The 17,697-nt window shown below is 42.7% G+C and overlaps 1 protein-coding gene across 1 annotated transcript in view; it reads right to left on the reverse strand.

The window, feature by feature from the left end:
- SERINC2 (serine incorporator 2) overlaps positions 1–17,697 on the reverse strand; it is a 65,202-nt gene that overhangs the window by 15,777 nt on the left and 31,728 nt on the right. Inside the window, exons 2-8 of the mRNA XM_063453923.1 lie at positions 16,128–16,289; positions 14,200–14,378; positions 12,585–12,664; positions 11,708–11,845; positions 11,357–11,526; positions 5,022–5,112; positions 3,333–3,462 (exon numbers count right to left, since the gene is read on the reverse strand). Coding sequence (XP_063309993.1) covers positions 3,333–3,462; positions 5,022–5,112; positions 11,357–11,526; positions 11,708–11,845; positions 12,585–12,664; positions 14,200–14,378; positions 16,128–16,289 — 950 coding nt within the window. The remainder of the gene's footprint in view (positions 1–3,332; positions 3,463–5,021; positions 5,113–11,356; positions 11,527–11,707; positions 11,846–12,584; positions 12,665–14,199; positions 14,379–16,127; positions 16,290–17,697) is intronic.

Consider the following 17,697-nt stretch of genomic DNA (forward strand, 5'->3'; position numbering starts at 1 on the left):
AGCAGCGTGCACTATCCCAGACCAGGTGTTTAACACCCGGTAAAACTTGCTAGACAAACATACACGAGTTAACAAGATACTAGTGGCTTTAGTTGGGTATCAAGAATGTCTACTTAGCTTGACCTTTGGCAACACTTTAATTAAAAATAACGTGTAGAACTCGCAGATATTACATAATGTAACTTTACAACGAATATATGTCTAACTGCTCTGTGTTATCATATGTCGTTCGCAACTCCCGGGCGGCTGTTGTGGCCACACGCGCTGTACTTTCTTGCACGAAAAATAAAGAATGTAATTAATTAATATATATATATATATTACACAAATATTCATTTGAATTCACACACATCTGTAAATAAATTTCTGCATTACAAATACATTGACTCTTTGCAAAATACATCCATTTTACCCACAGTTCATACAAAACCCACTACCAACTGACAAGCTCTCTGAGGACAAGATGATTGGCAATTTTGGGACAACGATAACACTGGTCAGCGATCTGGGCACAGAAATTGCACTATTAAGCTATTTGAAAACAAAAGTGGCACTGATAAGATGGGGACAAAGATTTTGAGACTATAGCACTAATTAGCTATAGTGGGACAGAGAGGTGGCATTGATTAGCTATTTTGAGACAAAGATGGCACTGAGAAGCTGTATGGGGACAGAGGCTGCACTGGAAAGCTGGGCACAAATATGGCACTAAAAAGCTTTTTGGGGGTAAAGCTTGCACTGTAGGCGACATGTGACCTGGGTTGGAGGTGGAGTGATTTCCATAGAAAATGGGTGTCATTAGAAGGGTTATGTTTGTAAAGGGCAGGAGTTAGCAATATAGCCACACCCAAGGGGGGGGAGGGGGTACCAAACATATTTTATACCCAGGCATCAATGACCCCAGGATTGGCCCTGGTAACACTACATATTAAAACATGACAGGGATTTGTGGAAGTGGCTATGTTGCATGAGGAGCACTTAGTACAAGAGTTTAGGAGATAAAATATAAAAAGAAAAAATAAACATTTACAATTCTATACTCATGCTTCATTTTTTTCATGCCTACACATATTACAACAACTTTTTTTTTGTTTTGTTTTTTTACATTTGTACTTTTTTTTTTATTGAATTTCATGCAAAGTAGCCGATATTTACGTCAGGGTATTGGTTTTTCAAATTAACATAGTAACAGCAGTGGATATGACATATTGCAAATAACATGGGATCAGAGTCATTGCATATTAGCCTGACTGGCATATGTGTGGACTCTAGGTATGTGCACCATGTGTCAGTTAGAAGTAGGTGTTAGTTCTGTGGGTAACCGTTTTCGTCCCTGCCGTCCCTCAGTCTGTGTTCGAGAGATGTAGATGTATGTCACCCTGTGTGGCATCGGTGTAAACTAGTGAGTATGTGTGTGGGCAGTTAACTGGGGTGGTGTTGTGGTTCTGGGAAGTTTGCGTGTATCTCAGCTGTCTCGTGCAGCTAAGTAGTGTTAGAGTGTAGTTTAACAATGTTTACAGTTTGCGGACTCCCAGTCTGTGTATCTTGGACATGGTCCGCGCTTTTCCTTCCCCAGTGCTCCGCTTCTCCTCCCCGGTGCGACTGCTCATGCTCACCCTAGGTGATGTGTCTTCTTTGTCTAGGCTCTGGAGTAGCGTCTCAGGGTCATCGGCCGAGGTGAGTGTGGTGGTCTTTTCTCCTTTTGTCACTATCAGTGCTCCGTCTGTTCCCCAGCAGTACCACATCGATTTTTCTTTCAATTATTTAGCTATTGGAGCCAGTTTTCTTCTTTCCAGCAGTGCGGCAAAGGGGATGTCGTTGAAGAATGTTAGGAGACTCCGTCAAGTTCCACGCCCCCCAGCTCTCTGGAGCGAGCCATAATGGCCGTTCTGACGGCAGTATCCCTGGTTACCAGTATAGTGTCTCTCGGGGCTGCCTCCGGAGCTGTCGCCGCTTTCCTCACTCTGAATACCGTGAGTACCATACCGGGATCTGCTTCCCCGGTGAGGCCTATAGCCGGTGGGAGTAGGATAATAGCCGTTCCCCCTTCACCTCTTCGGGTATGCCCAGCAGGCGTATGTTGCGGCGCCTGTGTCGAGCCTCTAGGGATGCCACTGTGCAGTTCAATTTCTGAATCTGCAGTGTGAGAGTGCCAACACTGGTTTTGGTGGCTTGCAGCCAGGTTTCACTCACTGTCTCTCACCTCCATTTCTTTGAGCTTTTTCCGCATGTCCCCCATGTCTCTTTCCTGGAGATCCGACTTCCATATTTGGCGCATCTCTAGGAGCATTTGCTTTATGTCTCCTCTGGTTGCTGGAGACGAGTCATCCGCAAAGTCATCTGCCCCACCTTGTCTCGAGGAGGTAAGTTCCTTTCCCTCTTCTTCCATGGATTCCTCCGAGATTGGGGGTTCTTGGCCCCTGAGGCTTGTGGTGCATGTGCCCCATGTTGTCTCTGGGGGAGGGGGTGGAGTGAGGTTGTAGGTGGTCCGCTTCGTGTGTTTCTTTTTGTGTGTTTGGGGTTAATTCTCTGGGTGAAGCGGAGCTCTACAGAAACACGTCTGTTCAGTCTTGTGGTTGGCCACGCCCCCTCTTACCACTTTTTTTTTTACCCAACTGTAAACACATGCTTAAAGTGAGCCTGTCATGTCCCACCATTTAAAGAGTGTCTGTGGGTGTTACAGTATTGTAACACCCACCCTCTATTGCCATCCAGTCACTTGCAACTGCCCTTGCCTTGAGACACTTCTGCAAGAAGGGTAATCATCACTGAAAATGCCAAAACATGATGTACTTGCGTACATTGTAACCGGAGAAAGGCTCTCTTGCTCTCCCTGTCGCTTGATTCATAGTATTAGACTGTTTGTACCACCAGTAAATGGAATTTAATGCTCTTTATAATAAACCTATCTTATGTGTACCATGAAAGATACACTTTACATCCCACTTCATGTGTACGCACCTGTTTATTTGGGTAGCATTATTAGGTTCAATACAGATAATTTCTCATGACCTATTTGCAGTACTACGTCTTGCACACACATTAAGATGTGTTTTATTGATATCAAGTGGGACTGTGCCTTGCAAAAAAGGGATGCTTTGCAGGTATTGCCTTGTATTTTAATACTTCTATCAGTGCCATAAAGCAAGTAGTGCAATGGAAATTAGTAAGTTGCTGTAGACAAATAAGAGATGATTGTGAGCCGTCTGTCCTAAACTAACCAAATGTAGGGCAACACATACAGGACAAAAAGGAAGTAAAATACAAGCTACTCCCCCACATTAGGATAGTCCTCTGAGTGGTGGAACACTAAACTTTCTTTGCCAACTCACCTAATAAAAAGTGTGCAGAGGATGAAGATAACGAGACCCACAATGCTTGGAGCATCCCACCACATGGAAGGAGTGTTGGAGGAAGTACTATTATTTACAATAGCCAGCAAGGTGGGGTTACAAATCTGTTCTAAAAGACAAAAAATAAATACAATTAAATCTATCAATCATGATCCCAGATTTACATCTTCAGTCTTCTTAACATTACAGATAAGTGTGATGTGTATTGTATTTCTACATTTTGTAAGGTACTTGCGTATAACACAGTGCAACCCCATGACTTAGTCTGTATTTTTCTGGAAGTCATGGGTGGAATAGGTGCATGGTGCTGATGGGTACTTGTGTGATTTATTTTTGCAAACAAGCATATTGCACTTTTTAAATACATTCTAACCAGTGCTAGAGATTTAATGAGCCTGGGTTTTCACCAACAAACCAAATTAATTGAGGTTACAACTGGGCACAAATCTTAGCTTGGTTATAAAAGCACTGATTAAAGAAACATATGTAGTTGCTATGGTGCTAGGAGTGCCCGTTTGGGAACTGAGGTAAATTGTGAATTTATTAGCAAACTGACTACATTGGAGGAGGGACCTGGACACTATTGGTACCATAACCAACACAAGTGCTAAAAGTGTTCCATTGTTGTAGGTACACTTGGGGAAAATAAAGTATAAATTATCTAAGGTATATTTGGCCCATGTTGGCCCTTGCTGTGCACACCCAATGACAACAAATTCCTCCTTTTTCAGAGAATTATTTCTCAAATGAGTTTCAGTTGGCATTACCAATTTGAATATCACAGCACGTTCTGATTAGGATTGGTTTCGAAAAACTGTCCTATGGTCAGGGTTTTCCATAAATACTATTGTCTATTCTGTTAGGCAGAGTTTATGGTTTGGATTTCTTAGTGTGATCCTTCCTAATCATGTCTGGCTGTACAATTAAATTGAACTATTTACATTTAAAACAAATGTAAAATAAATAAATACAAGCACAACCAGTAGTTACATTTTAGTAAGCAGGCTTTAATAATGTAAGAATTTCTCTATGGTTGCTATTCAGGGTTATCTGCATTACTCACTGTTACCACTGTGGAGCAGTATTTTATTTCAACACTACGATTGTAGAGTGTGAAAGTCAATTCAATCAATTCAGTAAATGACCTACATAAGTAGAATGCCGGTGAACTAATAACATTTAGAGCAATTAAAATTCAGAGTCACATCTATTCCTAAACATTGTTGACAGTCAGCACTATACAATATATTTGATTTTGTCTGGATTTAGCAACTGAGTGACAAAGCATGTACCCATTGTACAGCGCTACAGAATTTTCTGGCAATTTTATAAATAATAAAATTAATAATATATGTATACATCAGTGTACTTTACATTTAAGTGTGGGCCACAAAACCCTCTATTACTATAGACCTCCAAGCCTTAAGAATAGTCCAGGCCACACATGTCTGTCTACCCAGAACGATAGTATTGGTCACTACAGAGAGGAATAAATCATAGTTATAGCTGCCTCTTTAAAGACATGAATAGGGTACTGTGTGGGTTCACTGCACCAAACAGCAGCTACAAGGAAAGCACGGGAGTGCAGGTATGATTATTCCCAGTATATAAAGATTTTCACTGAGAATCCTCTATTAGCATTCACAAGATTACCACCTAATTACTTACCTGGTACATTAGCCATTGCAGACCAAGTGATAAACATGGTGTATAAGGTAATAACAGAAGCTTGCAATAATCCTGAGTGAGGTTGTGCATCCTGCAAAAAGAATGGCAATTATAAAAAAAGTATATATATATACCGTATATACTCGAGTATAAGCCGACCCGAATATAAGCAGAGGCCCCTAATTTTATCCCAAAAAACTGGGAAAACTTATTGACTCGAGTATAAGACTAGGGTGGGAAATGCAGCAGCTACTGGTAAATTTCTAAATAAAATTAGATCCTAAAAAAAATATATTAATTGAATATTTATTTACAGTGTGTGTATAATGAATGCAGTGTGTGCGTATGTGTGTGTGTATGAGTGCAGTGTGTGTATGAGTGCAGTGTGTGTGTGCATGAATGCAGTGTGTGAATGTAGTGTGTGCAGGGCCGGTGCAAGCATATGTCCTGACTTCCCCTCCTCCTCCCTCAGTGGTCCTTACCTCCCCACCCCCGTGTTCCTTCACTCCCCCCCCCAGTGGTCCTGACTCACCCCTCCCCTAGTGGTCCTTACCCTCCCCTCCCCTAGTGGTCCTTACTTCCCCCTCCCCTCCCATAGTGGTCCTTATACCCCCCTCCCTCCAATAGTGGTCCTTATCCCCCCCCTCCCTCGCATAGTGGTCCTTATCCCCCCCTCCCTCCCATAGTGGTCCTTATCCCCCCCTCCCTCCCATAGTGGTCCTTATCCCCCCCCCTCCCTCCCATAGTGGTCCTTATACCCCCCCCTCCCTCCCATAGTGGTCCTTATACCCCCCTCCCTCCCATAGTGGTCCTTATACCCCCCCTCCCTCCCATAGTGGTCCTTATCCCCCCCTCCCTCCCATAGTGGTCCTTATCCCCCCCTCCCTCCCATAGTGGTCCTTATCCCCCCCTCCCTCCCATAGTGGTCCTTATCCCCCCCTCCCTCCCATAGTGGTCCTTATCCCCCCCTCCCTCCCATAGTGGTCCTTATACCCCCCCCTCCCTCCCATAGTGGTCCTTATACCCCCCCCCCCTCCCTCCCATAGTGGAGCCGCGGCTCTCGCGAGATTTACACTGGGAGCTGACCGAGGTGCTGAACGGACGGCGCGGAGGAGGAGAGAGCTGACAGGAGCTGCAGGAAAGGTAAGTACAGCTCTGCCAGCCCCCCTCTCCCCCCAGTCTGTATTATGGCAATGCAAATTGCCATAATACAGACTCTGACTCGAGTATAAGCCGAGTTGGGGTTTTTCAGCCAAAAACATGGGCTGAAAAACTCGGCTTATACTCGAGTATATACGGTATATATATTCACCAAACTGCACAGTATCAGTCACATAGCACCATATTAAAATGCCCCAGCCCCCCATGTGTCTCATTTCCTCTCCTCCCTCTCACATAGGTATCATTCCCTCAGCCCCCCATGTGTCTTACATGACAGTATTAATTTTAGTGGCAAATTTCAATTTAGTTTTAGTCATAGTCTTTTGACTAAAAAGCCATTTTAGTTTTAATCACATTTTAATCATCATGTTTTAGTTTTAGTCTAGTTTTAGTAAAACGTAGAGAACCTGTTCTTGACCACTCCCCTTCTTTTCTTTTAGTCTAGTTTTAGTTGACTAAATCGCTAAAACTTTAGTTGACTAAAATCTGACTAAAATTGTTATTCAACAAAATTAACAGTGGTCTGGGTGCAGTGGCCTGATGAGAAGAGACCGGTAGGGGTGGGTGGGGGGAGAGGAAAGACCACTAAGGGGCAGGGCAGAGCTCTAAAGGACAGAAGAGAGAGCTCTATAGGACAAGGGGCAGGACAGGGAGCTCTTTCACACTACGCGCACAGCAGTTTTATATAATTTGCACATGTTTGTGAGAACTGAAAAATGTTAATGTGAGTGTATGTGTGTATTTTAAGTATGTTGGATTTAGTTATTGTGCACTTTTTTAATGTATATTTGATTTTATGGTACAGTGGTGTTTTTTTGCAAATGTTCAATTGTTGAAAATGTTCAAATTTGTAAACCTTTTTTATTTATATAAAGTGTGGGTGAACTTAAACTGTATGGCTATGCTGTGGTTCCTGCAGGCTTTGCGTGCGTGTGGGGGGAGAGGGGGAGCCTCCATGTCCTTTTTGCTTGGGGCCCCCAAATTCCTTCAAACTGCCTTCTCTGCATGCAAACACTGAACTTTCCTCAGAGATTCATTGATTCAATTCATCTCTATGAGGAGATGCCGATTGGCCAGGGCTGTGTTTGAATCATGCTTGCTCTGCCCCTGATCTGCTTCTTTGTCAGTCTCAGCCACTCCTATGGAGAAGCATTGTGATTGGATCAGGCTACCACTTATGATAATGTCAGCTGACTGCTTGGTTTTTTTCTGTTTTTTTTTTTTTTAGGCAAACAGCATGCAGATCTACAGCTTCTGGCTTGAATATAGTAAGATTTTGCTATATTTATGGAGGCATGAGGGGCCCAGGGGGGCTAGATGGTGGTTTTAACACTATAGGGTCAGCAATACATGTTTGTGTTCCTGACCGTATAGTGATCCTTTAAACTAGTGCCCAAATATGCACCATATATTGAAAATCAGAGATAGAAGCAATAATGATCAATATAGAGCAGGGCCCGACAGACAAGATGGGTGGAGGTGTTCCTTAACAGCTCCTGCACGGGGCGGAGCTTGATGGTGGAACGAAGCGGTCGCATACTAGAGAAGCTCCGTGACCAAGCGACGAAATCAACCCGCTTTTGGGAAAACTGAACCTCAACACAGAGACCTATCTCCTCACAACGGCGATGGGAAGGAAAACGAAGAAGTTGAAACCGGACCGACCCAAGACAGGGGCCACAATAGGCGATCTATTCCGGCAAGCAAGAAACGCATGCGGGCCCAATATGGCCGCCGAGCTAGAAGAGCTCTCAGACTCCTCCGGGGACTTTTACCCAGAGGAAGACTTCAGTGGCATACCCACAGCAAAACCGCCGCAACCGAACAGGAACCCAGACAACTCGGACCCGGTAACGGCATCTCTACTGAAAACGATGCTGGGGGAGCTACAGAAGGCCCTGCAGGCGGATGTAGCGCAACTGCGGGCTGATCTAACGGGCCTGGTAGGCCGCATTGAGGCAGCGGAACACACCGCCACTCAACACTCCCAAGAGCTTGCGGAGCTCAAGCAGGAGATATGTGCCCTGAAGTTACAACAAGCGAAAACAGAGCATCGCTTTGCAGCACTGGAAGACTCCAGACGCAGCAGGAATCTAAAAGTCCGAGGTGTAGCTGAGGGAGTCCCTGCGGAAGAACTCCCACATTTTGCTAGGAGACTGGTGGGATCCTTAATACCCTCTAAACAAGCCAAAACAATCAGCATAGAGGCGACTTTCCGCATCCCCAAGCCCCAGAGAGCACCAGAAAAGGCGCCCCGAGACCTCGTGGTGAGATTTAAAACGGTCACGGACAAAATGGCACTCCTCGCAGCCCTGAAGGGGACAGCTACCTACAACTTCGAGAATATGGACTTGTCTTTCTATGCCGACCTGTCGGGAGCCACCATGCAATGGCGCAAGTCCATGCAACCGTTCACCGGCCTGCTCCGGACACACCAAATACCATACCGCTGGCGCCCACAACGCTCGATACAGGTACGACACAAGGAATCAGTCCACCTTGTCACAGACCTCCAGGGCGCGACGGCATTGCTGACCACACTGGGGCTACCGCAGATGGTAATACAGACAGCGCCGAAGAACCCGGGGACACACAACTGGGACCCGACCAGAATCACTCCGTTTGTCCCACTGGGAAGGGGCTCAGCGACAGCGGGCACCAGCACAGCCCGAACACAGTAAAGGCCGAGACCACCTCATCACACAAGCCGGTCACGCGGACCCAGACCGCCACGACCCCACTTCAATGCCCAGCAGCAAACTCCATACTACCGTCACCGAGGGGACACATGTGGACACTTCTATAGTGACACTAAACACAATGCCCAACGCCCCGAGTGAGGGCCCCCATAGGCTGCCTACCTACCGGACTTACCCCGGCTGTAACCCGGACCCAACGTCTGTCTGAACACAGTCCAGAACTGCACGGTCCATATGCCGGCGATTGAAGGGGCACACTACCAAACGGTAAAGGCTACGGACTATAATACGGGACAAAACCTATTTGGCACCAATGTCGTATACTTTTATTTTGTGTTTCTTTCACATTTCTCCACTTTTTAGTTTTTTGTGGTCTCCTCTCTTTGAAGAAGAAAAGGCACGTAGTATAAAAATAGCTCCATCTCACAATTTTGAAACCACGGAGCAATAAGGATAAAAGAGTATAATTTAAATTGTTAATGTTTATCCATAGTCTCACAAGTTTACTATGTCAGTTTGCTATGTTAGAGAATGCTCCATTTTACAGTTTAGAAACTGCAGAGAAGCGCTGAGGGAGCTGTGTGGCTTCAAATGTTGATGCTCTCCGCAGTCTTACAGGTTTGCTATACTCGTTTGCTATATTGGAAGCTGCTCCACCGCACAGCTTAGAAACTGCAGAGAAGCTCTGAAAAAATATGCAACTCCAATTGTTAATGCTTTCCATAGTCTTATGAGCTTACTGTATTTGTTTGCTATATTAGAAACCGATCCTGCACACAATTTAGTAACTGCAGGGAAACACTGATAAAATTGTGCGACTTCTTCTGTTAATGCATTCCAAAGTCTTACAAGCTTCCCATTTTTGTTTACTATAGTAGACATTGCTCCATCTCACAACTTAGAAACTGCAGAGAAACACTGACAACTGCGTAACTTCACTTGTTACCGCTTCCCATAATCTTACAAGTCTACTATATGGGTCTACCCTCGACATAGTCTCACACACTAAGGCCACAGGAAGACCACAACTCATAGCACACTAAGCCCTATCCAATAGAACAGGGGTCAAAGCACACAGGCCAGTCCCGAATCGGAAGCAGACCAATGGGTGCTTACACCTTTCAACTCGCCTACCACCACCTACTGTTACACCTAGGTACAGGTGCTGAGAGGGTTAAGCAGGAAGCCGGATGGCGTTAAACCCCTCAAGGGTACTTATTTGCTTATCCTTAGTTTGCTACTACCCGGCTCTCCACACATAAAACTGCTGGAGGGAACCCACGTAAACGCAAAGAAAGGCGAGACCATCTGTAGCTTTCAGTCTCGCCGACACCCACCTTATACAACGGCGCTATGCTACCATTCGACACTACCATGCGAGCATCCCATTAAATATTAGAGCGCTCACATACCAAAGAAACACTTCACATCAGCCTAGCGTTCCCCACAGGCGGCTCAGACCCTACAAGTGTTCAACGCAGATTTGGCTTGACATACATTACATACACTGACCATTATCTCACATGCCTACTGCTGATGGGCAAGCCTCAATTTTAACGACCATGCTTTGCTTATATACTGTATATTCATCTTCTTACCAAAAAAATTGTGCTGTCTCCGCAATACCCATGTTTTTGACTGTTATGCATGTTACTGCTTACGACTGCTATTGTGGCTGAGTAAGCTTAATGTTAAACCCTGCACAACAAAAATAAAGAATTGAGAAAAAATAAAAAATAAAAGAAAAAAAATAAATAAAAAAAAAAAAAAACAGCTCCTGCACATTTGAGCTTAAATTAAGCTTTTAGTGCCCAAAACCGCATCGGATGCAGCTTTAAATGAATGGTGGACTGACACTTCACCGAGTGGGAACACGAGGATGTATGACTCACACCGTTACACCAAGAATTCACACCTTACAACTATGCAGCCTAGCTTGACTTCGACCTGGTGACCAGGGAAGGTGGACCATCACCCGACACGGGGTATGCTTTAAAAAGTTAGACTTTCTAATGTTTTTAAAGCATGTTTTATTACATCTACATAAACTCTATATGTCTAGATAATCTTCTTAGCCTAATTATATCAGAGCGGTACAGCATTTTCGACATATGTGCCTAGCCTGTTATACAGCATGTTTCTTTTAGCATTTTCTTTTATTAAAAAAAAAAAAAAAAAAAAAAGTGCAACATTTGTAAAATGTTATGTTCCATTTTCGAAACTTTGCTTGTCATGTGCTGACATGCTACTATGTGTCTGTATGTTAATCTCTGCACTACAAAATAAGCAATGTAAAAAAATATAAAAAAATAATTTAATGGAATTTAACATTTGTAACTCAAGACACAATTGATATATTGATTAGGGATAGGTTGAGGGGAGTGTAATGAATAGCAGAGAGTGAAAGCTGTAGAGGGTAGGAAATAGCCTACAATAAGCCAGTCACGGTATAGAATAAAATTAAATTTTATTTACCTGGACCTTTGGTAGTATTGACACTATGGAAACTATGACGCAGAAGATCAGATTGAGACTGATGAAGACCTTGTTGGGAGTACAGTTATCTGGTTTGGTGTAATAAATGTACAGGAACACAATGGCTGTGATAGAGGCCGCATACAGAAGGAATGTGCAAATCAGAAGTGCTAGAAACACAAAGAAAATAAATGCAATGCACTGTTAATAGAGACAAGAAGCAATTTTGGAGCAATGTGTTATAATTAGAGCAATCAGCAGACATGCCCATTGCTGGATTATGAGCAATCCCCATTTAGCGCTTTGGCCCAGGATTTCTTCAATGGATCACTCTTTGACTAGCAATCATACCTGCATACCAGCACTTGGTGTTACCATCTTCTGCCAAATTAAGCCAGGACTGGCTCCAGGAGTGGGCAAGGTCAATGATGAGGATGAGTTGGATAATAATAAATATAAACCCTCCAACCATGCCAAAATAGTACCACACTGTAAGGAAAAAAGATGCTAGTCAAAATCAGAAGATAAAGAATGATACCAATGTAGAAAGAAAGATAGAGTTTCGGAATTTTGGGTAAAATGACAGGCAGCCAAAATGGTTAGTGAGAAAACAGAGGGAGGGGGAGAGGTGGGTGAGAGGAAAAAGGATGTGGGGAGAGAGGAAAACTAAGAGAGGGAGAAATAGAGGGGGAGGAAAGGGGATAATGAAAAAAAGAAGGGGGAGAGAGAAGAGAAAGAGGGGCTTAGAGGAAAGATGGAGGGGGACTAGAGGAAAAAAATAATGGGTAAGAGGGAAGAGGTAAAAAAAAGAGTAGGACAGGGAAAGGAAAAATGGAGGTGTAAGAAAAAAATAGAAAAGAGGTAGGGATGGAGAGATATCAAACTCTGCTAGAATTCTCATAACCTATACATTTACCTCCCTCTAAGGTCATTATTATTTCTTCTTGTACTTTCAGCCCACTTTTTTATAGATAATGTCATGCATACTTGAAATAATTAAAGCAAAAAAAATTAAGTTTCTGCTGTCGCCCATCCACCTTTTAGAAAAGTCTTAAAATGCGTAGTCTATAGTTAATAGCAGAGTATTATGCATACTATTTTATGAGCAGTGGATGCGGGTGACAGAAAACTACCATTCGATTTGGGGAACCAGAAGAAAAAAAAGTGTCTTTACAAACAATTTGCAGAGGGGGAAGGTTTGTTAATAAAATAAATTATATTGTGTTACCAGTTGTGAAAGTGCCATGAGGAATGAAAAATGCTCCAACTGTGATCCCAACTAGTATAAGGAACTTGAAAAACCAAAACCTAGAAGAGAGGGCAAGAAATTTTATCTATTGCAATAAATGAAAAGTTGATATAATACAGACAGGTCAGGGAGTAGGAAGAAAGACTACCATCAAGAATTTACATAAAGCATGAAGGGTATTTGCAAAAGAATAGTATTTTTTTTATAGATGTACAGAGCACTTTAGAAATGAATGAATATATATATATTAACATATAAAACACACACACTGCTATATGTAGACATACAAGAGTATATCTTTTTAAGGGTAAGCAGTTGATAAATACTTCTAGGTATCAGAGTGGTTTGCATATTAAAGGGACACTATAGTCACCCAGAACACTTCAGCTCGATGAAATGGTCTGGGTGCCAGGTCCCCCAGGTTTTAACCCTTCAGATGTAAACATAGCAGTTTCAGAGAAACTGCTATGTTTACATTGCAGGGTTAATCCAACCTCTAGTGGCTGTCTTCCTAACAGTCGCTAGAGACGCTTCTGCGATGCTGGATGTGAAAAATCGCATTCAGCGTGCAGAACGTCCATAGGAAAGCATTGAGAAATGCTTTCCTATGGACTGTTTGAATGCGCGCGCAGCACTAGTGGTGCACACGCATTCCGCTCCACTCAGGAGCTGAGTCGGCAGGGGAGGAGTGGTCACCAGCGCCAAGGGAATCCAGCATTGAATAAAGATAAGTGGCTGAAGGGGTTTTAACCCCTTCAGCCCAGCAGAAGGGGACCCTGAGGGTGGGGGACACCTAAGGATTATATAGTGTTAGGAAAACTAGTTTGTTTTCCTGACACTATCGTGATCCTTTAATAATAAGGGTCAGTAAGAAGCATAACTGCATATGATATGACAAAAACATTTCTTTCCAGGGCCAGACTGCAACATCCAGACACTGTTCACAGTATTCAACAATGTCTGAAAGAGCCTGGATTGGATCCAGATTTTAACCTGACTGAACAAAAAAAAAATGCCTACAGGTGTTAAAACCACCCTTATGCTTTGCACAGGATTCCTATGCAAAGAACACAGATTTTAAACTAGACACAGAATACACCCAGCCAATTGTTGAAGTTTTGGTCAGGATGAATGACTGGCTTTAGTAAATAGAGAGTAGAGCGCTGCCAATCCAGTCAGAATTTGGTCATATTCTCACAATTTTGTCCATGCAGACAAAATTTGGTGTTTAGTTAATATGTAATGTTTTGCAGGGTTAAATCACCCTGTTGGTGAAACGGAAAATATAATTTCCGTGGATTTTGATTCTGCAGAAAATGGAATGCAGCATTAAACATTTCAAAGCCTAGATCCCAACGCTGATGAAGTTTGAGGAAAAATAAATTAAAGTTAAAAGTCCCATTTACTTTAATAGCTTTTTCTTTGTTAAGTTTAAGGAGTTGTAGCCACTTTCCTCATTTCATGTCATATTATTACAATTACATTCATATCTACTTTTGTTGTTCTGGTCAAGTGCTGTGTTCAAGTGCTGGTAACAAAGACTAGATAAACCCTAAAGATGCACATTATCGTCCCATGTTTTGTAATCACTCACCCATTCTGCACATACGCTCGTGGATCCCTGCTGCTCTGTACACAAATCATTATTAGCATGAATAGGAAGAAAAATGCAGCCAGGGCAAAACACATGCGATACACAGCTTCATGACCAACAATAGAATCACACTGCACGGAACCAGCAATGGTGGTGGAAGTGGAGCAGAACCATGGTATCTGGGAGAATAAGAACAATAGAATATTGAGATATGGCTGTTGTATATTATTATAATAGGTGACAGAGCAATGTTAAACTGAATCTTTTACATTACATACAATAGGACAGAAACACAGGTTGCATGTCCCACTGCAGTTATATTCATATATGGTTGACAGAATTGTTCTTCTCTAAAGTGCAAGGTGAAAGGGTATATTGTTCACATACAAGTGTTTGGAATTTAAAAAAAAAAATTCTGCTTGTCCAAGGTAGCCCAATCTATTTGTACATCATAACAATCCACCTGTCCTGACACCAATTCCAATTACAAAGATACGAGCCCTGGACATTAAGAGGGCAGATTGCTAAACTTATTAAAAATTAAAATCTAAATGGAAGCAAAAATAACGGATCTGAAAAAATTCTCTAGCTCTGCTATAGTCACAATATGACTTTTTGCCCCAATTTTGCAAAAATTCTGAGTTATGTGTCTCACACTCTGCTCTACGATTATAGTCATCATTTATATAGCGCCAACACATTCCGCAGCACTTTACAATGATAAAATTAGGATATCTGGCGAGTAATTTACATACAGAGCACAAAAGAGGCCCTGCTCAAACGAGCTTGCAATCTATAATAGCGTCTCCCTCTGTCATAGTGTGCTTTTGGCGAGTCTTTGCTGTGTGCGGGATTGTTTGCTGTATGTAATGTAAGCTGGCTGCAAGAAAATGTCTGTGTATGTGTGTGTTGGCTGTATATCGTGTGTGTAGTTAGTGCATGCGCTGGCTGTGTGCCATGTACCAAATAGATCAAGATGCTGAGGTTAGAATACTTTAGTACCTAAAAGGCAAAAAAGGATTGCTTCTGTGGAGCCAAATGTGATTGTGATACAGAAACACATCCACTGACACACTGCACACTGATAAACATCCACTAACGCACTCACTTACCTAGATACACAAACTACATATTCTCTGACACTAGCACACAGCACAGTTCAATAGAGTATTTAAATTACCAGCAGCTGTATGGACATCTACATTGTTCAGGAGTGGGTGTGGAGTCTATACCAGGCTCTACCTGCTATGCAGAACATGTTGGATGCTGGGATATGACCTCACACTGTATCCCGTTGCTCCATAGTATTGAGCATTGCGAAGAGCAACTAGCGGCTGCTGCTTGTCCGCACACCTCCCTGTGAGCCACCAGTAAGCAGAAGTTACCTACAGCTACAGCAGCCAATTTGGCCCTGCACCCACCTTACACCCCCTGTCTGGCACTGATCCACCCAAGGCAGTCTTAAAGAACAGTAAATAAAACTAAAAGAAACCCTGCCAACTGCCCAGAACTTCACACCCCGGTACCTGGCAATAGAAATTCCACAGCCCTGATATTATAATCATGAACCACTGTTTGGTTAAGATTTAAAGGAGAGAGATACAAGAAGCTTTAAAGTAATGACCAGTATAACTGATAGAAACATAGAATGTGACGGCAAATAAGAACCATTCAGCTCATCTAGTCTGCCCAATTTTCTAAATACATTCATTAGTCCCTGCCCTTATCTTATAGCTAAGATAGCCTTATGCCTATCCCACGCATGCTTAAACTCCTTTACTGTGTTAACCTAGAACACCTTTGTCTTCCGTAAGGTTGGAATCAGATAAAATAGTTTTGGGGTTTCTATATTAATTCAGTAAATTAAACAAAAATGCTGCCAAATATAGAATACAATGCATCAAATTAATAACATGTTTAGGTAGTACCTTTTGAAGTCCAGTTTCCACTCCTGGGATGATCATGATACAGGCCACTAGGGTTCCAAGGAGAAGAAATATGGAGAATGTCAGTCGTGTTGCCGTGGAGCTTTTTGTAGATGGACAGCAGGCACATAGGAGACATGGTGCAGTACCACAAAGGCAGGAAGCCTGTTAAAGAGAGGCAGAAAGGAGAGTGACATGATAACTCTGTACATCATAGATGGAAGGCATGGGAAGGTTATAGAGTGCTCAATAGTGCAGGGGAAAAGTTTGGTAAGCAGGTTGTAAAGATAATGCAACTGCTGAACTACATCTGTTGGCAAGTTTAGAATCATAGAAGTAACGGATTAACAGCTGATGTACCAAACCTCTACTAAACAAATGAGCAGGCAATACCCTATGCAGTTCTTTATTAAAATGCACAGCATGCCTTTCTGTGAGCCATGATACCCAAATGATTTAAATGGGGGGAGGAAGGATTGAGCCATAGTTAGCTGACCTCCTAAAGGCACAAGCCATTCAATCTATTAAAGGGTGAGATACAATTGTGTGGAGGAGCGTGAAGTATACAACTGGAAGCTCTCAATAATGAACATGAAGCCGTGGCAGGGGGAGGCACGGAAAAGGGGGGAAATGCTGTGGGTACTAGAAAGAGTCAAGCACTGTGCAACATGCAGGGCCGTCTTTAGTATCGATTAGACCCTGGGCAAGCATTTGCTTGGGCCCCCTGTACCGTGCCTGCTCCCCTCTCACCCACAGTCACAGCCTCCACCCCAACCTACTGATGGAACCAATGTAAGGCTGTGGTGCAAGAATTTTTTTGGCGTCTCCCCTATAGCACAAGAGTGGAGTAAAGATAGATAGATATTGTGAATTTGAATCTAAGCATGATTTTGTATCGAGTATACGTGTGCATGTAAGGGTGTATTTGTATCTAATTTTACCATTGGAATGCAGCGGTGTACTTGTGTGTAGTGTTTGCGTTTGAATGCAGGGGTGTGTGTTTGTATGTAGTGTTGGATTTTAAATGCAGTTGTGCTTTTGTGTATTGAGTTGGTGTTTGTGTATAATTTTAATATAGGGGTGTGTTTGTATGTAACGTTTGTAATTGCATGCAGGGGTGTGTTTGGATGTAGTGTTGTCTTTCAGATGTACATTTGTGTGTAGAATTGGTGAGTGAAGGGTGTGTTTTAATCCAATTTTGGAGTTTGTATTCAGGGGTGTGTTTGTATGTAATGATTGTGTTTGATTACCTGGATGTATACACACATACTAACATAGATATACATACACATTGACACGCATAAACACACGGATACATACCATATTAAGGGTTAATAAGCATGTAGGGATGCATATAAAAATAAATACCCCTTCTGTCTCAGAGATATCTTTGCCAGAAGAAGAAAAAACAGAAGGAGCCTGGAAGCTAGAAAGGGGCACTCACAGGCAAGGGGTTAACCCTGAGGGAACTACGAACGTAGTGTACACAAAAAAGAAGAAGAATGAGTGCCCTGGTGTAACTAATACATAACTTTTAATAAAGCCCTTAAAATCAAACGTGGAAGTCACCACC

This window comes from Pelobates fuscus, chromosome 1 (assembly GCF_036172605.1).
Source record: "Pelobates fuscus isolate aPelFus1 chromosome 1, aPelFus1.pri, whole genome shotgun sequence".
In the NCBI taxonomy this organism is placed as follows: Eukaryota; Metazoa; Chordata; class Amphibia; order Anura; family Pelobatidae; genus Pelobates; species Pelobates fuscus.